Source organism: Acanthaster planci, linkage group LG06 (assembly GCF_054643075.1).
Source record: "Acanthaster planci isolate LZ-2023a linkage group LG06, COTS_SCS, whole genome shotgun sequence".
Lineage (NCBI taxonomy): Eukaryota > Metazoa > Echinodermata > Asteroidea > Valvatida > Acanthasteridae > Acanthaster > Acanthaster planci.
Genome location: NC_141782.1, coordinates 5,468,832 through 5,489,994, shown reverse-complemented (window position 1 = coordinate 5,489,994; position 21,163 = coordinate 5,468,832). Strand labels below are relative to the sequence as shown.

At 42.8% G+C, this 21,163-nt stretch overlaps 2 protein-coding genes across 18 annotated transcripts in view; one reads left to right on the top strand and one right to left on the bottom strand.

The window, feature by feature from the left end:
• cdk10 (cyclin dependent kinase 10) overlaps positions 1 to 21,163 on the bottom strand; it is a 184,177-nt gene that overhangs the window by 76,617 nt on the left and 86,397 nt on the right. For 16 of the 17 annotated variants that reach the window (XR_015425588.1, XR_015425589.1, XM_087137764.1 and 13 more), the window contains 2 exons: positions 9,774 to 9,846; positions 9,306 to 9,377 (listed from right to left, as the gene is read on the bottom strand). The exons of the other annotated variant lie outside the window; for it this stretch is intronic. Coding sequence is in view for 14 of the 16 variants with exons in the window: in XM_087137764.1 (XP_086993890.1) it covers positions 9,306 to 9,377; positions 9,774 to 9,846 (145 nt within the window). In the remaining 2 variants the exon portion in view is untranslated. The remainder of the gene's footprint in view (positions 1 to 9,305; positions 9,378 to 9,773; positions 9,847 to 21,163) is intronic. 17 annotated transcript variants of the gene reach the window in all.
• Positions 11,621 to 12,244, top strand: LOC147798765 (uncharacterized). The gene is made up of 2 exons (XM_087137775.1): positions 11,621 to 11,757; positions 11,992 to 12,244. The coding sequence occupies exons 1-2, from the start codon at positions 11,621 to 11,623 to the stop codon at positions 12,242 to 12,244; spliced, it is 390 nt and encodes a 129-aa protein (XP_086993901.1).

Genomic DNA, 21,163 nt, shown 5'->3' with positions numbered 1-21,163 from the left:
GTAATTTTTCTTGCTCTGAGACAACACAACCAATATCCTCTAATTAATTCTGAAACAGGAGATCATTTGCTTTGTGGTTTATTTTCTGAAGAACATGTGGAAAGAAGTGTGTGATACTTGAAGTGTACAGTGACCACTATTTCCTTTGCTAAAGCACAAAAAAAGACCAAAAAAAATAAAAGGTTGCACATTTTGTTCTTTCATAAGAAGGAAACCAATTTTGGCAATGCCTCAATTTACTTCCTCACGAGCATTTAAGTGCCAATGCAACAAAGTTTATGATTCAGCTCAAACTTTGAAATTCGCTTTTATTTTGAGTTGTTGAAGTTAGCTCTTAAAAAAAAAAGGGAAAATGTTGAGTAGAAATGGAAGTATGCCCTCCATCGCCAGGATTCTGACATTTTGGTCTATTCAAAGCTCTCCCACAGTGAGTTCATGTTCCAACGAATACCCTCCAATTCTGTCATAGATTGTCTGTCTAGACCCACCGCTGGGTCACGTATTATTTAAAATTGGTTCTGCAGAAAGTAGTGATCAAATAACTGAACACAATTTTGCTTCTACTTTTTGAACGTGTTGGCCGGACTACTGTCCAGCTTCTTTTAGTGTTTTGCAAAGTGTTTGGTAACTAAACACAGTTTTTGCAGTGTAAGTTTTGTTGTCTCTCTTTTTCACAATATAATTTTTTTGTATGTTCCTTTTGTATTTGCCATGTTGCTTTTAATTTTAATTATTATCTTAATGTTGATTTCAACCTCATGTTTCTATATTGTAAACCAAATATTTTTAGTCTTGTGACATAAAAAAAAAATTAACAGCAATTGAATTGAACTGTATCAAGTTATGCATGTATCAATTGTATCAAGAGTTAGTCTGCTAGGGTATAGTATTCTTCAAATCACCTACTGATGATGTCACGTAATTGTCGAGCATTCTGAAAAATTTTGAATAGATATCTGTGGCGAAATCTGTCTGAACCACCTGAAAATTGATGTAGAAAATGATCTTCACTCAGTTACCACATGTATGATATTTGGGGCGGATGGTGTCATCATGATGGAAGTTATGATAAAAAGTCCTTTTATTCTTCAAAATTTAGTAAAAACTCAACCGTAACAGATTTAAGTGTTAATTGTTCATTAGATAATAGCTAAAACATTGAAGTCAACTGCCTGAAGTACATAAGTAGTGTACTTCTTCACACAGATGAAGCCCCAACAACAAAAACCCCCTTACAATATTTGCAATCTCAAAAAATCCCATTGGCATACTATACATTGGCTATTGTGTGTATAGACACACAATATGTGCCTGTAACATAGGAGGCGCACAGTGTGTAGGGCCTACACTCAGGAGTTCAAAAAAATGCCAAGCACATCGTGCTGAGAGCAGGTTGCATTGTATGGAACACCAAAAGGGACATATATTTGCAATCTCTAATCTGCAATAATCTCTGCCTCCTGCTTTTGTTTTTTTTTTCTGTCGGAAGGAACTTAGTCGAACAGATAGTAGTTACAGACAAAGGGGTGCTTGTGAACTTGAGGGAGTGTCCAAAGTGAATGATCGCAAGCACGTTACTGTCCGAGGTGACTTCTCCCCAGAACCCTGCGGAATACTGAAGTCGCTCCCCCCAATGGGGCCAAGATTGGAAGGCGGAAGTGAATCTACACAGTCAGTGAAAGATGAAAGGATGGATGAAATGAAATGGATGAAAGAGCCGAGATGATCTGGAGTCCCTTTGATGCTGAGGTCTGGAGGGTTGAACTCAGCGGTCATTAGGATGGGACTGGTAGGGAGGGGCCGGTCTTGAGGGTTTGAGAAAACTAAGCTTGTTGGTTGTGTCAATTCGCTTAGCTTCAGCCTCCGTCACGTCCATGAATTTCCCAATGAAGAGGTCCTTGCCGTAGAGAGGGAGTTCCTGTAATCTTGACTTGACTCCGTCATAGGGGATACTCATGGCATCAAAGGTGTTGAATCTGCCTGCGAAGTTGCCAAGACAGAGATCCAAATGAATTGACGTTCTCATCACCTGGCGATGGCTGCTAGGTCCAGAGTCACAGGTATGTCTTCCTCATAGGCACGGGCTAAGTAATTGGAGAGGAGAGCCAGAAAGGCAGTACAACGAAGGCCATGGCATGAAGCTTTGTCAAGCTTAGCAAGGGTAGTTTCAAGGGTAGACTTATCCTTGTCCTTGAAAGGAGCCTTCCGGGTAAGTCTCCAGGCATCAGAGGGCAGCTTATCTTTAGTGGCAGCAGGTATCTCTGAGACAGAGAAACAGTTCTCATAACCATCCTTGGAGAACTGGAAATAAGTTCCTGATTTGGCCAGGAATAAGCACCAGTGTTTTGCACCAGCAAAAACCTTGAACATCAAGATGCAAGAACAATCTAGAGGGAGTTCCGGGAAGAGTGAGGCCAAAGTCCCCAGTCTAGCAAGGAGGCATGTGATGGGGCCTCAGCTATAGAAGGATTAAAGGTAGGCCCCAAACCTAGATCATATCCTCCAGCAGGAGACAGAGATGTGCCTCTGGAGGGTTTAAGTTGGCTGCAGAGGTAATGTCTTCATCATCAGAGGATGAATCACGATCCACCTGAAGCTGTTCAGCACGAAGGGAGACGTCATCTGTTGTGTCATGCTCATGGGTCAGGTGTGAACTGTAAATAGAACCCGAGCCCAGATTGGTTGAAGATTGGAAGCCGTCGTGCGAGGGATGGATCGACAGAGCCGGATGCAAAGTTGGATGCGGAGTTGGATGCAGAGCTGGATGCGGATTCAGAGCAGTCGCCGGGGGAGTGGGGTTTGACTCAAGGTGGCTGGCTATTGTGGACAGTGTCTCCAACAGAGAGCGGACTGCCGTCATCAGCTCAGTTGAAGAAAAGTCTTGCTTGGATGTAGAGTGAGACTTCTTGTGTTTGCACCCCATAGAAGAAGACAAGGAGTGTTTATGCTTCTTGTGTACAGGAGTCTGAAGAGCAGGGGCATCAGAAGCCAGTCCGGATTGCAGATCGTACTCTGCCAAAACAGGCTGATGACTTGCCAGAGAAGTGGCCTTGGGAACGCTCTGGCTGGAGAGACCAAGCAGGTAGCCTGAAGATAAGGCGATGTATGGAATTCAGAAGCCATGACGGTGTAAGAGGCTGGTGGGTTCCATTGCCTGGGATGCAGGTGGGGGTGAGCTTGCGTAGCTAGGTGCTGCCTCTGTACAGGCCGCCCCGGGAGACAATGGGGTGTCAGCCCCAGGTAAGGTAGTGTCTAAATCACACCTGTACATACTAGTGGAGAGGTCGTCTGAAGGTGCCAGTTCATGGTGGAGCTGGCTTGAGAGGCTTGGGACTGTACTGGCATATGGTCTTGTGAGCCACACTGGCGGGTTGGTGAAGTCTACAGTAGGTGCTGGTAGTGGGGAGACCGATGTTGGACCTTAGTGCTTGGGAGCTGGGCATGGAAGTGTTCCGTTGGTTTATATCTATTAGGAAGGTGGGAGATCATGGAGCGAATCACCGTACTACCTCACGGAACCTCCAACCACCCCGGGTTGCTCCCACTTACCCTATGTAAATTACTCAGTGTTACCGAAGTGTAGAGCCAACGTGAAGCCTATGTAAAATCATGGAGCTATAAAAAAGGAAGGAGTTACTATGGCCAGTAGATCAAAGGAACTAACTCCCACGCTGTGCTCGCAAAACACTGGGTGGTAGATGATGAGGACTAACCACAGACACCCCCCGAGGGCATATCGTGAGTCAGTTCGTTGAGGTTGAGAGTGAAGATGATGATTCTGATATGAAATACTGCATTTGTCAAAAGCCGGGCACTACGGAAATGATCACTTGCAACAACATTCAGTGTGATATCGCATGGTTTCATTACTATTGCGTCGGGTTGACTTCGGACACGATTCCAGAAGATTCCTGGGTCTGTGATTGTTGTCACACTGTCACGGTTGATAATAAATCTCGTAAGTACAGATAAATCAGGAAATAAATTTTCATTAGAACGTCACTTCATTAATCAACATATGTCAACAAAAGTCTGTTGCTTGGCGCAAATTATTGCAATGACATTAGTCCATGATTAGTCCATGACAAAAAAAGTGGTAGACATTTCTAAATTGTCACAAATAGCCTACATGTATAGGCATGGGCCAGATGTGCCTTTGGCATGTTTGGGAAGATTCTTCCAAAAGAGGTAGATTCCTTCGTGTTAAATTCTCATGATGAAAATGATTTTTTTTATTTCTCATCATGGACTTCAAAATCAAACATGATCAAAGATGCTCTGACTGGGCATGTATGTTGAGTTATAACTCGTTGGACAAGAACACTGAGAAGTTGTAAAAATATTTGATAAAATTTTTAGAAACAGTTTTACTCCATGGCCCAGCGTAGCCTTGATAAAAGTGGTGTGTAACATTCCAATTTACAAACAACTAAATTTAATTTAGGCAAACATTTAATCTTTATTGCAGAAGCAGCAGATCTGGATGTATCTACCGAGAAAGTTTCTGACCCGAGTAAGACAGATGAAGCAGCAGTGCAGTCTGAACCTGAGAGCACTCCGGCCAGTACAAGTGAGCACGGTGAGAAAAAAGCGAGTAAGAGACAAGCGAAGGAGGCAGCGACACAAGAGACACAACCAAAGAAGTCAAACAAAAAAGGTGATTACATGCACATCTTTCTGATCATTTTTTACCTGCTTTGTTTGCTGTTTGTTGGGGGTATTTTTATGTGTATTGAAGAGAACTTAATTTTGTTTATTTTTCATTACACTGTAATTAATATAACTTTTATTCTATATATTATTACATATTCTTATTTTATTTTTCCACTAAATTTTCAGGTGTTCAGCACCCTGTTGCCAGATTTGGTAAAGAAGATGCGATCCAGCAGGCTTGCACGTACATCAAAGAAGGACTTCTAAATATGAAATCAAACCCAGTTTACTCTACCTGTTTTCCAATTGCCCTATGTATCATGTCATTGGTAACAAATCTGTTTGTTGACTTTCCAGTCTTCCGAGTGAGTGGCCTTTGGTTTGTTACCATTGCAGGGGACTAAGAAAAGCTTGGACCTGATGCCTCTGCGATGATGTGGCGAACGTTTCATTATTATAGGTCAAACAGTGAACATGTAAGAAGGTGGCGTGTGTTTTTGAATTCGGTGGGGATTAACGAAAAAGGAAAACATACCCACATCATGTACCAACATCTACTGCAATTTGTCTTAGGATTAATTGTAAATGACAGAAATTCACAGGACAAACCAGAGAGTGCTGTTGATACGACTCAGAGTGACAACATTTCTAAAAAAGAAGAGCAAGGTATTATGATATGTTGATATTATGGCTGAACTGTTCTACAGTAGGGCTGTCCCAGGATCTGCCAGAAGATCTGCTTACTGAAATACACCTCAAGAGGATCCTGGCTTAGCTTCTCACTGAACAGAAACTTGATGTTTGCGGTCGACAACAAGCTTTTACCAAGTTCTATGAAGGAGTGCAAGGTTGCAATCCTATTTTAAGTTTACGGAATGTAAAAACTTGTCAGACCAGAGAAAATTGGGTGATTCACAATATTGCACGTACATTAGTTTACAAGTTGGTCAATCACAATGTGCAAAATTTGTCGACCCAATGCACGTTTGTAAAGAGTCAACAGATTTGGCGCATTTTGCTTGGCCTGGAGATCAACAATCTTCTCCTGTAGCTGCTGCTTTGACAGGAAATTTTTGGGGCATTAGATGATGCTGATCCAGTGCGTTGCTGCTTTCCCATTAAACAGCTTGTATAGCAGATGAGAGATCACTTTTGTGTATTTTGCAGAAGACGCATCTAGTTCTGCTTGATTCTACCAATGAGAGACATTTCTTGTGCCGCACTGTTCCATCGATAAAGACATCACTGTTCATGATCTTTGTAGGCATTTGACCCTCTGGACCATGCTTTGATACCACCAGTTCAGGGAAATAAGGATTTCCGGGGCACACATGCATCTTATCAACCTTGCTGCACATGAAATGGATGTCTTCTGGGCTCAAGAACTCAGGCATATCCTTGCACAGCGAATGATCTCTGTTGCAAGTGATGCCACCTATAGTCAACCCCCAGGGAAAATTTGCCAGGATAGTGAAGAAGACAATGGGATTACCCACCAATTTTTTAAGATTCTTATTCTATCTTCCCCTCTCGTGACCATAAAGGAAAACTTCTGAGCGGTAGTGCTTGTGGTCATCCAAAGTGACAAGAACTTCACCTATGCACCTGTCACATGCGGTACTGGTGAAAGTGGCGATTTCATTGTCACATATGGCCTTCTTACGTTTTGCATGATTATCTTTCCATCTCCTGAGCTTCAGCTCACAAGGCACACATACGGAGGATGGATGCCAATCACATCATTGGATACAGTGACATCCAGTGCAGCCTTGATTTCTGCAGCAAACTGCTCTTTGAGCACAGGATTTCTATCCTTCTGCTGGGCACATCTCTCATCACCAAGGCAACAGACTTCCGACGAGCAATCCTTATGCTGATTCATCGGACTCTGCCAAATAACTACAATTCCAAAATAAAACTGTAAGGTACTCATATATCATAACATACCAATAGCAACGAAAAATAAACTAATCATCCAATAAATACAACATAACAACTTACATGCCAAAAAATACTGGCACATCAACCCCACTGTTTGAATAAAAATTGTTGGAATTACATGGCCACAAGAACTGAACTGAAATAATATGAGAAGACTGAAGATAGTACTTAACTTTAGTTTCTTGTTTACCCATATAAATACTTGAAACTATTTCATGAATCTCAATTTATTCTAAAATGCACTCAATTCCTTCCCAAAATCAAAGTACATGTACATGTACATGTACCCTATGTGGGACTTTTTCTCAATAAACTTGATCACTTCAATATTTCAAAAATTATAGCCAAAATGGCAAAGGAAAATGCAGAACCATTTTAATGGGTCTGACTTTTTAAAGTACACAAAGGCCCTTGAATGCTTTATTTAATTTGGTAACCTTTCTAAAGTAGTTCCAGGGTTTTGCATATGCACTTTGAAACGAGAAATAAACAAATTAAAATTTAATTTCTTTTATTTTTTATCCGATTGTTTACTTTGATTTCTACCTACTTTTTTTGGGGGGGGGAGAAGGATGAGGAGACACCTTTTCATATATAATTAAAAAAAAAATATGGATCAACAGTTAATAAAAATGATATGATGATGATCAAGATTGCCTAGCCAGACAAAATTTAAGCCAAAAATAATTTTGCAAAGACCTTGTTTGAATCCAAGAACCATTATCAATCCCTCGGGAAAAAAAAAATGAAATGACCAATTTTCCTTCATGTATGCTGAGATCCAGCACTCCAGAAGCATTCATTTGTTCATGGCAGTTTCATGGTGTTAGGATTTTCTGCAATTCTGGCATATGATGTAGGCAGACTAGGCATATACTTTCACTAATAAGACGTAAAATACTAAGATCTTAAAAGAAAAAAAGTAGATGGTCCAAAAGAATATGTGGAGCTATAGGAATAATGTAATAACCGCATTGCAGATGAAAAAAAAACAAAAATGATTGATCAATCATGTTTTGTATCCCTGGAAAGTTTCTTACCCTGCTGTACACTTTAATGCCATATACAAATAGCTAGAAAATACGACTCTCTGTGCTCTGACACTGTTTGATCTCCCAGAACCTTCCGGAATCATTTTTATTGAAAAAACATATCATTTAATGAAAAATAATTTCTCAATCAACATGTGCATATATACTTACCAGGCAATGGAAAGTCCAATTTGAATGTACAAAAGACCGGCGAGATCAGAATTTTTCACTGAATTTATCAATGAAGATGGTGCATAGTTCACATGGCTGGGAAACTACTGCACATGTCCTAATTCATTTGTTTACTGAGAGTTCCTTTACTCAAAGATATTGCCACAGAGATTTATTTTCTCCAGTAAGGTGAAGCGCAACATGGGAGTCTGTGCATAAAGGCGCTTATCTCGGTCTTAAATCTGCTTGCGCTGTGGGGAACCTCTACTGGGTTTGTGCAGGGCCACACTCCTCCTAAATTGGCTGCTAATGTTTTAAGGGGATTGGGCAGGCCATTTGAATACTTCCTTTTCTAAAGCTCTATGGTATAATTCACACTCAGAAAGAAAATACCACAAAAGCAACAAACACACACACACACACACCCACACTCAATCATGAAAATATATCAAATGAAGGAATATACATTTATTACAATACAGTTGATCAAATTAACACAGGAACGTGTAGTGAAACAGAAAACTTGAGAATACAAAGATGCCCAAATTGAAACATCCATTAGGAATCACACTAAGGAAAAGGACGAACATGGCGGCCACTCTGCTATATATCATAGGACTAGAGGGTGCACTACGGTTGATCAAGTTTTTAATTAATGGAGACGTACGCAAAGGAAATTTGCATATTTAATGACTGGGGTTGGTACCGCAAACTATTTTCAAGATGTATTTTTGTGTTAGGGAGATGTCAATTTTAGTTTGTGGTACCCTGTGGTACCTGCTGCTTCACCTAACTCGGACCAGCCAGCTGACCCCAGCAAGCTTGTTGATCAAGAGGTTAAGAGTCTGCACTAGTAAGCAGGACGTTGTGGGTTCGAGTCCCACCCGAGTAAGCTTGTGAATTGTTTTGCAAGCTCTCAGACAAGCACTGAGCAAACAGTGTTTATCAATATATACATCGGATAAGGGCAAAACCTGTTATATATAAATGGTATATATGTGTTACAAATGCATCAGTTTCGATACACCTAAACAGCTCATCCAAAATATGACATTATTTTTAATGTCAAACCTTGATCCTGATTAGTCAAACGTTGACAAAAGAATGCGCTTTTTACACATATTACAGTCAATACAGTACTGACCATATTGTGCCATCTCAAGGGTAAGCATACTAAATCCCTTGGGTAAAATGATTCCAAAATGCACAGTCCACTATGAATTATAAAGTTCATTGTCTGATATGGATTGTCACCTGGGTTTTGTTACCTTGACCACTTCTACTGTCAGATAAAAACTTACGGCGACATCCTTAAGAATGTGTTCAAATTTATCTGGTGTTGAACAATTCAATCATTGTTTAGCTGTCTTGTGTCTTCACATGCAGTACATTCTGGTTTGATATACAGCATGTGCATTCCATCTTTACTGTACGCTTAACCAAATCTTTAATCCCACTTGCATTCATAGGAAAACCCAGTAGTTTCATAAATTTAAGTTAAAGTCATACCATCTTTCTCTTTTTCCATTCGGACCTTCTTCAATGCCACTATTTCATTTGTTACTGAGTCTCTTGCTCTATCTGTAGAAAGAAAAATATTTTAAAAGAACATGGTCCCAACTTATTGTCACTCCAGCATTTTACATGTAACATGCGTTAGTGAATTTTGTGGTGCCAACTCTGTTACACATGCACATGTATCAAATTTGATAAATACGTGTATTTGTCACCAAAAAGCAACAATTATCTGCTTGCATTCTATAATTCATTTTCCTGGGCTCTGTTATCCTTCTTACCATCTTCTTGATCCATGATTTGTCAACATGTCACAGCTAAGCGGCACTTGGTTTTTGCCGCATGTATGTAATATACCATATTGCATCTGTGAAGTCAAAAGCAAATGTGTGTGCCGTTCCAAAGTACCTGTACACGTAGCTCTTGCACATTTAAAAACATCCAAATAAGCAGTAAACTTACACACAATTCCATACGTGCCCTCTCCGATCCTATTCAACTTTTCAAACTCAGACACACTCCGGCACAAGCCAAGCTGTTTATGAACAAAAACATCAATCTTACCTTGATGCAACTGTTATGCAAATGAGAAATCTAACAAATACCGTGAAACTGAAAAGTGTGCACATACATAATTTATACAGCATATTGTAAAGAAAGTAAATCAACTTTAAAAGCTCATATGTCAAACCAACATTGCATGCAAAATGGATATGAGGCAAAGAGCAAACAGGGCAAACACTGCATTTACACTAACTCCTGCACAAAACAACAAGTGTTTAATGGCTTTTGACTGGGCGAAGGCAGATCCATTCATCAAAAGCTTTTGACATTCGGCATAAAATAATCAGCACTGTAGCGAGTGTCGATTTAAGGACGCCCCCATTTTTTTGTATTAAGTGGACAAGTCTTCACCCTTCTTGCATTTGATCAAAACACCCCCTCTTACAGAAATGGAAGATGCCAGACTGAGCAGTGGATGGGAGGGTGCTGGGCCCGTATTCACAAAACCTAAACTTAAGAAAAACTTAAGTTGCAAATAAACACTAAGCCTCCAACTAACTTAAGTGGGGTTCTCAACTTGAGATTCACAAAACAACTAAGCACCCTACTTATCTTAGTGCTACACGTAAGTCTCTAAGAAAAATGTGCTATGAGGGTTACATGTTGCTCATGCGCATGAATCACATATCAACAATGGTTGCCAAGTGTCCATTGTCAATCAATCAATTAAGATTCCGGACGCATGCCAACAGGTTACAAAGCTGAATTTGCCTGTTAAATTGCACATTAATTAATTGTACCTACTGAACAAATCAAATTAAAAGCGCGCGTTTGATACGCAATCCACTCCCGGGACGCGTTTAGACGCAGGATGCATTGAAATCCCATTAAATTAATGACAATTTTAAAATCGCTGTTGTAGTGACATTACGCGCACGCGGTACGGAGATTTAATTTGATCGCAACACCTTAGACCATTTTCACTATTTTATGACCATCTTTCAATTTTGTTAATTATGACAATGACCACCAAAGACGGTAAACAATCAAGAAAGCCTAACTTTTCTGAGAATGAAAAGTTGACCATTCTCGCTGAATGGGAAAAACGGCAAGACGTGCTGCGGCCCAAATTTTCAGCGAAAATAACATCAGCTGCCAAACATGCTGCCTGGCAAGAAATTGCCGATGTGCTGAATGCACAGTTTCCTTCTGTTCGACGGGACGTCAGCGAAATTCAAAAGAAATGGCAAAACATGAATAGCAAAATGAAGGAGAAGGCATCCGCTCAAAGAAAGGAGTCACTGAAAACAGGTATTTAGTTTAAAAAGTCATTATCTTTTTGCAATTTATTTACAGGTTTGGATTGAATAAAACTTAGACAGTTGACATCCAAGATATTGGCAAAGCTTGTGTTTAAAATTAGCCTAACGTTAAACAAAAGCTAATGCTTCTATAAAACATAGACTGATCCTGTGTGCCTCCGGCACTGAAAAGTATTTTTGATCCAGAGTGAAGCCTCTCAAAGCAGGCCTAATAATTCGCTCTGATCGTTTGCATAATTATAGGCTACTAAGACTCAGTTGGTGACGTTGAAAAGGTTAACATTTAAATGAAAACGTTGTAAAACACAATGGATCGGGGTCTTCAAAAAGGAAGATACAATGTGAGATATCGAGGAAAGCTTTGCAAAAATCGGTGTAGGCCCACACTTGCAAAGCATACACTGTTAATAGGCCTACTTCTTGCATTCAAAAACAGGTGGAGGTCCGGCACCGCCTGATTTGGCTCCACTGAACCAGAGACTAATGTCACTTCTTGGAGAGACTTCTCCAACCATTCTTGGCATTAGTGGTGGCATAGATAGTTTTGAGCCAATAGATGTTGATGCTCACCCCGCTGTGGCCTCAGAGAACCAGTCTGTTGCAGCAACACCAGACGAATGGTAAACTACCTTGTTATTTTTCCCCCGTGCTGAAATTTTGTTACATAAGATCAAAACTGAGCCTAGTTGAAACAAATTAGTTATTGACAGCAAGTTCTTGATTTTATAAGTAAAAAGTAAAGTTAGGAACAAATCAGCAGATATGTCCCACTGTAGCCTAGGGGGCACACGCTGGTTCTGTACATAAGAAATAAGTAACGCCATCATCATGGTTGTTTTTGTCCAATGCCATAGCACTGATCTGGGAGAAGAAGCAGATGGGCCATCAGACAGCGAGGGACAAGGCTCGTCAACGTCAACATCAGTGAGGCCTAGAGGGCGAAAAAGACCAAGAAATGATGAGGAGTACAGTAAGCTCATGGTGCTGGAACAGAAACGTTGTGAGGTTGAGACCCGCCGGGCAGAAATTGAAATTGAAAAACTGCAGCTGGAGAAAGAGCTTCTGTCTCTTCAGATGGCCTCCTTCCAACAAACTCTCGGTCTCTAAGGTGGTTGAATGTTTTATATGTAATCCCGACTGTCAGATTGTCGACGTTCCGAACAGTATGCTCAGTTCGTCTTCAGGAGGCCTCCCGCATACGAACAGAGCAATACTGTTCAAAAATGTCAAGTGTTCACCTCCGGTTCTTCTCAGAGCCACACACTAATACAAGAGATTTCTTCTTGTAGGCCTGCATCATGTAACCGCAAGCCTTACCTAATTTTTTTTAAAAGTTGATTTAATAATCGGTCGGCTAGTCAGTCGTTTTATAATTATTTATTTACTTTATAGTTTAAGGCCTTGTACATTTATATCGAACTTCTTGATTTGAATGTATAGTTGGTGTAATTCACGATGTTTCCAGTTTGTGTTAATGAGAAATAAAAAACTGAAAAAGTTAAAAGTTTTCTGTGTCATTAAACATTAGAACGATGTCTTTACCACTACATCCCACCAATGTCAGCGGCTGCACTGAAGACCCAGTTACGCAAATTAATAACCTTAAACATGACCTTGGCAAAATGTTTATTTATAGCACATACGCGAAAAATGTATTACATTTTTATGCTATGCATGCACTAGGGCCTACTGCACTGTACGTGTATGCACATTATTTTACTAGTTGCATGCACGTAACGCGTACGACGTACGCACACCCACATCACATCACACAAGTAGCAGTTGCAGTTGCTGGGACAAACGACAAAAAAACTTACTGAAAGTATGTCCGCACAATATGCTGTCTGACAATATTTGGAGCCTGCTGCTGGGGTGGTTGATCTGGCTGAGGATATTCTTGAGGCTCTTCGTCCTCTGGGTCAGGGAGGCCACGACTTTTAGCAATGTTATGTAGCACTGCACAAGCAACTATCACCCTGCACGCTCGAGTTGGAGACAGCCGGATTTCACCGTGAAGACAATGGAATCTTCTTTTCCATTGCCCAATTGTTCTCTCAACAATACTACGAGTTGATCTGTAAACAACATAGCAAATCCACACAACTTGAAATCAGTTGCTATCCTGAATTTGCAAGAAAAGTTAGATATTTGGAGATTTCTCATGGATGGAAAATTCAACACACGAATGAATTACCTGTGCGCAGCATTGTATCTTGCTTCAGCTCGATTTGATGGACGGAGGAACGGGGTAAGGAGCCATCGTTTGGACGGGTATCCCGTATCGCCTAACAGGTACATTTCTCCTTCTTGTCCATTTTCAAACTGTTCTCCAACCAGGCTTTCCCGCAGAACCCGGGAGTCATGAGTGCTGCCAGGCCACTTGGCATTAATCGCCGTGAAATTGCATTTGTCGTCGACTACCACTTGGACGTTTATGGAGTGATAGTTTTTGCGATTTACAAACTGTTCCTCCTGCTCAGATGGGGCAATGATTCTGACATGTGTACCATCAATTGCCCCTATTATGCCCGGAAATGATGCAATTCTGAAGAATCCCCGTTGAATGTCTGGTATGGTATCAGCCGCTGGCCACTTGATGAACTGCCTAACCCTTCGAGCAAGACTTGTCGAAACTTCAAAAACAATTCTAGAGACGGAACTTTGTGAAATATTTACAGTATCTCCGACAGTTCTCTGAAATGTTCCACAAGCATAAAACTGGAGTGCCGTTAAGACTTTTAATTCTGGTGATATTGCATGACTTCGCTCGGTCAGTGAGGTAATTTCGTCCCTAATAAGATCAGTTAGGAATAATATTCCGTCTCTGTCAAATCTATACCTTGTGAGTAGTTCACCGTCTGTATATTCATCCAAAGGGTTTCCTCTATCACGAAAAAATCTCTCCCTTCGTATCGCTCTTTCATTAACTTCTCTAAAACGAGCGGCACGAATAAAAGCCGCCATGACACCTAAGTGCCCCGCTTATTTGACTTAAGACACGTCCGACCACACTTAGATTTAAGTTATGAAAATAAGTAGGGCACTTAGTGCAAATGTTTTGTGAATACTACTTAAGTTGCGACACTCGTCTAAGCTGTATACTTAAGTGGGGTGCTTAAATTTTCATGACTTAAGTTGTTTTGTGAATACGGGCCCTGACCTCTTGTAGCTGTGCTGGTCACTTGGTAGGGTAAGGTAGAACCTTGCAAGTGAACAGTACTGACATTCAAGGTGTCCCTTCCTGCCCTTTGTTTTACAGGTATGTACTCATTTCCATGATTCTATACTACATAATCAATTAATAAAAATGTAATGAAGATGTTGAACTTGTTAAAGTTTCATGCAGTTTCTTGAGTAGATAACATGTATATTGTTGATGGATTTCTGCTTGCGATATCAAGTTCTTTTTTATGGTTTATCACATTGCCCTAAGAATTCCTTCATCTTCTTTAGACTGTACTTTAGTGAACTTTGCTGGAAACTTGGAAAAGTTGAGCATAGCTAAGACCGTGATGACACTAATTCTCATCACAGTGTAACTTGAGTAGTACACATGAACCAGAGTGAGGATGTTCCTTTTGATTAGACCTGTGAAATACAAGTTATTTGACAAAAGTGATTGGATTGCTAGAAAGTTCAGAATGTATAGAATAGTGTGGCGGGACAACTGACACCTTTTTGTGGCGGACCAGTAGACTGGCCTGATCGGAGATAGAATTGACCTGGCCTAACCCCACAAATATATTTATTTAACCTTTACACAAGAATCCAAACGCAAGGGGGGATATCAGTTAACGAAAGGTGGACTATACCTTAGGGGCTGTTTGTTTGGTGGAAGTTTACCACCGCTCTGTGATTAGGTAATTGATCCCAATGTCAATAAAGATTACAATTAATGTCAATACAAGTGACACAGGAATGACTAAATCTCACGGTGACCAGTGATTACTAAGGCAATATTATGATTGGTTTATTCATGGGGGAAGGACACAGAAGGAGTTGTAACTCAGGCACTTCAAAGCGTCCAATGATGGTTGCCGCCGAGTCTGACGAATAATACTGTAACGCAATGCATAGCTCACTGGTGCGCTTTCAAGCGTTTGTTGCTTAGCAACGTTGTGCGCGCTGGCATGTATATAAGCGACCGTATGCTAAGAGTCGCTCTCTTCCTGCTGCGACAGTCACCGTATTGAGTTGAAAAGCAACTTCCTGCTGCAGCTGCCACCAAGTGCAGTGAGAGGTTCTGATCAGACATAAAGTGTACTTTTTAATCGTCCAGTCAATTACATTTATTTAAGTAGTCGCAGTAGGGGAGCCTCACACTTTGTGTGAGCTTGATTTGTGATTGTTAATAAATCCTGGCACCTATAATTTTGATCAGTGAATAGTCCTGCACGTAGGTGAAGCACTGTGCGCCTATAGGAGAATAAAGCATCAAAGCAAAGGGTAGGCACAAACTGGTGTCCGCCCCCCCATTTCTTCCCCCGTCTGTTAGTCCCGTGTGGTGCGAGGGTGTGTGAGTGTGTTTTGGCAGTGGTGAGCTACGGGCCTGGCGGTAGACTTCCGCCAAAACGGATCTGCATCTCGGGCCGTGGAGGTCAGGCCGCTCACCGCTATCGGTCGAGACCGACCCGGGCAGTCGTCAGAGGTTAGTACCGCTACAAATTTGGTGTCAGAAGTGGGATAGGCATCATCTACCAGGGAATCTTCACCTACATACAATCATCATGGCAACTGCCGATCAACTGACCGTAGAAGACGAGCTCATGCCGCTGCGGATAGACATGCAGAAGGGCGAGGACGAATTGCAACAATCCCTTGCTGAGAACCGTGACTTGAAAGAAGTCAAGGAGCTGCTGGTGGCGCAGAATAGCCTGTTGAAACTGCAACTTCATTAGGCGCAGACCAGTTTAGTGACAGCACAACAGAGAGCAGGGAAGACAATAAACACGTCGATGACAACAGAGTTCTACTGGGTCGGCATGGCGGCTGAAGTTAGGTCAGTCATTAGGCGATGTGTTGAGTGTGCTAAGAGGAAATCCCCGACCAAGACTAGGAAGGCGCCACTGCAGCAACGGGCAGTTGGGGCACCTATGGAACGTGTCGCCTTAGATATTGTGGGACCCCTGCCTGAGACAGCAAAGAGGAACAAGTATATCTTGGTCGTGGGAGACTACCTGAGTAAATGGATGGAGGCATATCCCCTAGCTGATCAGACTGCTGAAGCTGTGGCTGAGACGTTCGTAAAAGAATTCGTATGTCGATTTAGCGTGCCAGAGGTCCTTCTTTCAGACCAGGGCCGTAATTTTGAATCCCAGGTATTTACCGAAATGTGCCATATCCTTGGCATCGATAAGGCACGGATGTGCCCATACAACCCAAAGTCCGACGGGCTGATTGAAAGATTCAATCGGACACTTGTAAACATGGTGCCAATGATGATAGAGCCTGAGAGGCGACAACGGGATTGGGATGAGAAACTCCCATTGGCCACTTTTGCTTATCGTGCAACACCACAGGAATCCACAGGCGAGTCGCCCAACATGCTTATGTTGGGACGCGAGGTGCGCCTTCCCATTGATCTAACAACTGAAGCTACAACAGATGAAAAGGAGCCAGAAGGCGTAGTTGAGACTGACTACGCAAATGAATTGCGAAGACGCCTAAGAGCTGCCCATGAAAGAGCCCGGATTTGTTTGCTGCAGAGTGCCAGAAGGCAGAAGACGTGCTATGATCGACGGACAACTTCACCTAAATTAGAGCCCGGTAACTTCGTCTGGTTACACAACCCCGCCAAGAAGAAAGGGTTATCACCTAAACTGCAATGTAGATGGGAAGGTCCCTACCTTATAATGCGCAGGTTGTTGGACGTGGTCTACAGGATCCAAAGAAGAAAGAAGGGCAAGATGAAAGTCGTCCATTGTGATAGACTGAAGCCGTACGCAGGCGAGCTAATTAAGGTGTGGACTAACGATGCACCAACAGGCGACTCATCAAGTCCAGAAGCCGTGCGTCCTGCATGTGGTGGGTCAGGGGTGTCAGAGCAGCATGCGACAAGTCCAATTTCTAACGAGGGAGGAGAACTTGAAACTCCAGTCTCACCAGAAACACCTAATCTACATGTAGAGGAAGGTGCTTAGTGCGCAGAACTGAGCCAAACAGAAGCAAATGGCAACAGGCTCACGGTACCACAACCGAGACGTAATCCTAAGAGGGACCGTAGAGTGCCTGCCAGATATTTGAGTTAGAGAGAGAGAGAGAAAGAGAGAGAGGGAGATAGGGAGGGGGAACCCCTAAATTGACCTGTCCAGCCCAATCAACCAGGAAGATCCATAGGCATCTAAAGCAAAGAGTGTGTGTCCATCTTGTGTTTTGCAGATCGAAGCGGAAGGCGTCATGAGAAATGGGGAAAGACCGGGAGGAGAGAAGTCCATCCCGTAGCCGTTCCGACGGAAAGAAGACAAAGTGCCCAGAGTGCGGCATGCTGCTGCATAAGAGAAGTCTGGAGAGACACCTGGTAGGTGAACATGGGCCTAGGCGAGTCTTCTGTTGTCGAAGGTGCTCCCATAGGAACACTAGGCGAGACAATCTGAGAGCCCACTATCATGATTGCCACCGGACGCATGTTGACGAGGTTTCAGACATCCAGAGTGAAACGCTGGAGTCCCGTGGGAGAGACAGTTGCCGAAGTGAGGGCGAGCCAAGGCGCACGGAGACGTCAAGGAGCAGTGGCGACAAAAGCGTGGAGGTGACAAGAAGGGCTTCCCCAGATGGGAGGAAGAGGAAAGAAGGAACCCCACACAAGGAAGACAGCAGGGAGGCTCATCCAGAAGAATGGCCCACTAAAAGGCCGAAAAGGAGTGATGCAGTACCTTGCACTTTATCAAGAGCACCTGAGGATGGACCAACTTCTCCCAGGAGCATGGAGGAGAGAAGTACTCCAGTTGAGCCACCACGGCGGCAGGGTACAAGAGTGCCTATGCCGTGTGAGATAGCGCCGAAGGCGCAGCCGTCAAAGGTGTGTATGGAAGCCGACCTTCCGAGCGTAGCTGCGATGGTGAAGATCGAGTCAATGGAGCAGCTCCGAGGATCGCCACAATGGGGTGCAGCAGAAATACAGTTGTCATCATGTCAATGTCATGGGACACTGACGAGGCTCGTGTGAGCAACCCACGTAATCCGGCGCCTGGAGGTAAACCTCTAAGCGTGATGAAACAGATGAGCCAACAAGGGGCGGGGCAACAAGTTACCTCTTCGGACGAGTCCTCATCGGGGAGGAAGGAAGATGGCAACTCACCTAGAGGTTGCGAGTCAGCTACTTGCTGTCGGGGCTATCTGTAAGAATCTCTGAGGGAGGTTGCACTGAGGTAACAACCGAGGGAAGCAGAATTGTGCACGAACGCCGAGCATGACACTACGATGTAGTTTTTTTGAGGCCCCAGGCTGTAGCTGAAGACGCCGCTGAAGGCCGGCTGCCTACAAGGATCCGCAGGTTGATCAGGAATGAGCACGCCAGCGTGAGTGGAGTTGGACCGCCTATGTCTCAACAGGAGCTCGAGAGGAGCATGATCGGGAACATCTCCCGGATAACAGAAACGGAGACACGCAGCATTTACCAGGACGAGATGCTGGTGACAAGGACCAGATCGAGCGGGTCTTTCAAGTCGAGTTCACGGCAGGAGTTCGCTAGGAGAACACGGACAATGAACTCTAGGCAGGCAAATTGGAGACATATTTGCGCCTGTGGCCAGGAGCCATGTTACTCAAATTCTTATACAAGTGTTTAACAAACGTTTTGCATCTGAAGTTCCTGAATTAAAAGTTTATCTAAGACGTTTAAGATTTTTATAAAGATTGAAGCTGTGAGCAAGGGACAGTAATCGCCTTTGCAGATCCTTAGTTAATAAGTATGTGCCTTGAGCCTCAAAGAGATATGGCCTGTTGTTTTGTTTTTAAACAGTTAAGGCTTTGTTTCAAGTGTTTTTGCCTTATACATGCTAAACTGATGTCGCCTACCCATGTCCTATATTATAGTCATAAGGGTGCCAAAGCTTGACATTGAAAGGACCAGGAGACTTAGGAGAAGAAAGTATTTGTTTGAGATTTAATTTAGAGATTTATGCATTGCTTTTATTTTGAGTGTCAGTTTTTAGGTCAGGGACTGACCAAACTTGGAGGGCGCCAATGTAACGCAATGCATAGCCCACTGGTGCGCTTTCAAGCGTTTGTTGCTTAGCAATGTTGTGCGCGCTGGCGTGTATATAAGCGACCGCGTGCTAAGAGTCGCTCTCTTCCTGCTGCGACAGTCACCGTGTTGAGTTGGAAAGCAACTTCCTGCTGCAGCTGCCACCAAGTGCGGTAAGGGGTTCTGATCAGAGATAAAGTGTACTTTTTAATCGTCCAGTCAATTACATTTATTTAAGTAGTCGCAGTAGGGGAGCCTCACACTTTGTGTGAGCTTGATTTGTGATTGTTAATAAATCCTGGCACCTATAATATTGTGATCAGTGAATAGTCCCGCACGTAGGTGAAGCACTGTGCGCCTATAGGAGAATAAAGCATCAAAGCAAAGGGTAGGCACAAACTGGTGTCCGCCCCCCCCATTTCTTCCCCGGTGGTCCCCCATCTGTTAGTCCCGTGTGGTGCGAGGGTGTGTGAGTGTGTTTTGGCAGTGGTGAGCTACGGGCCTGGCGGTAGACTTCCGCCAAAACGGATCTGCGTCTCAGGCCGTGGAGGTCAAGCCGCTCACCGCTATCGGTTGAGACCGACCAGGGCAGTCGTCAGAGGTTAGTACCGCTACAGTACAAAACATTCCAAAAATGCCTTATTGCTGCCTGCATCTTTTAGCTGGACAAGCGGGGCCAGTAATATCCTGGCAATACTTGTAGTTTTTTTGCTTGCAATTAAATACAAACTATCGATGTGACCAGGAAATAGAGAGAGAAAAATTCCTGACATTAGACCTACTTTTGCCATCATAAATAAATAAACTTTTCAAATTTTGACACACTGTTTCATTATCCATGCAAAGTTTGTAATTCTAGTCTCCTCCATCCAATATATATCAGTGTCAAAGACTTGGAACGAATTTGGCTAAGACTGGCCAACAAAATGTTCACTACTTCTGGAAAGCTTAGTTCATTAGCAACAAAATGCGCTATTTAATCACAAGGAATGATCGTGAAATCTCATAAAATACGCCTTTGTACAAATGCCATAATAAACATGATTCAAACAAAACACAAAATCCTACAAACAGCTTGGCTATTTATTCCTAAAAGAAGTCCAGAAGAAAGTGTTTGATAAGGGCAACAACTGCACATGAACACTTCGGGTATACAGCCTAAAAAAAGCAACTGCGCAAACACTACATTTGATGATGTTGTCGGTTCATATCAAGCACCAACGATGGTATGAATATTCAACTTCCTATACTGCAGTACACAACGTTTCAGGGATGCAGATTACCAACGAAAAATTGCGGCGACGATCATGTGGTACAAAGGGAGCTTATGGTTGCAAAACAGGTAGTCCGTAGCAGGCGTGCGCTGCGCTTTGGCTATGGACATACCGGGCATGCCAGAAAGTGGTAATCGGCCAGATGTTATAGTCTGGGCAGTTCAAACTCCTTCTGTGTCCTTCCTCCATGGTTTATTCAATGTCAGTGCTCAGTTATCCTTTATATACAACAGCAATTAATTATATACAAAATTATCCTCACGGGGAGGTAGTCCTACGTGGTCAACTGCACCACGAACGTGATTAATCAGCCTTATCCTTAACCACTACCTGCCGGGGACTCCGAAATCGGAGCCGTATGGTTTATATGTGTGGCTGGGGTCTCCGAACTCGGACAAAGGAAACAGGGCCCTGTAACAAAAAACCGTACTCCGAACAAAAGACCAGGCTGCTGGGCATTACCGCCATTTTTCACTCTCAAATGTGGTGATAATCCAGCGTTATTTTGAAACCGTATACCAGGGTTTGGGGTATTTAGAGCAAGCGGATTACCACCGGGGACAAAAG

Coding starts and splice junctions, on each gene's coding strand:
- LOC147798765 (XM_087137775.1), top strand. CDS start 11,621: ATGTCACTTCTTGGAGAGACTTCTCCAACCATTCTTGGCATTAGTGGT. Junction 11,758..11,991: donor GCAGCAACACCAGACGAATG/GTAAACTACCTT, acceptor CCAATGCCATAG/CACTGATCTGGGAGAAGAAG.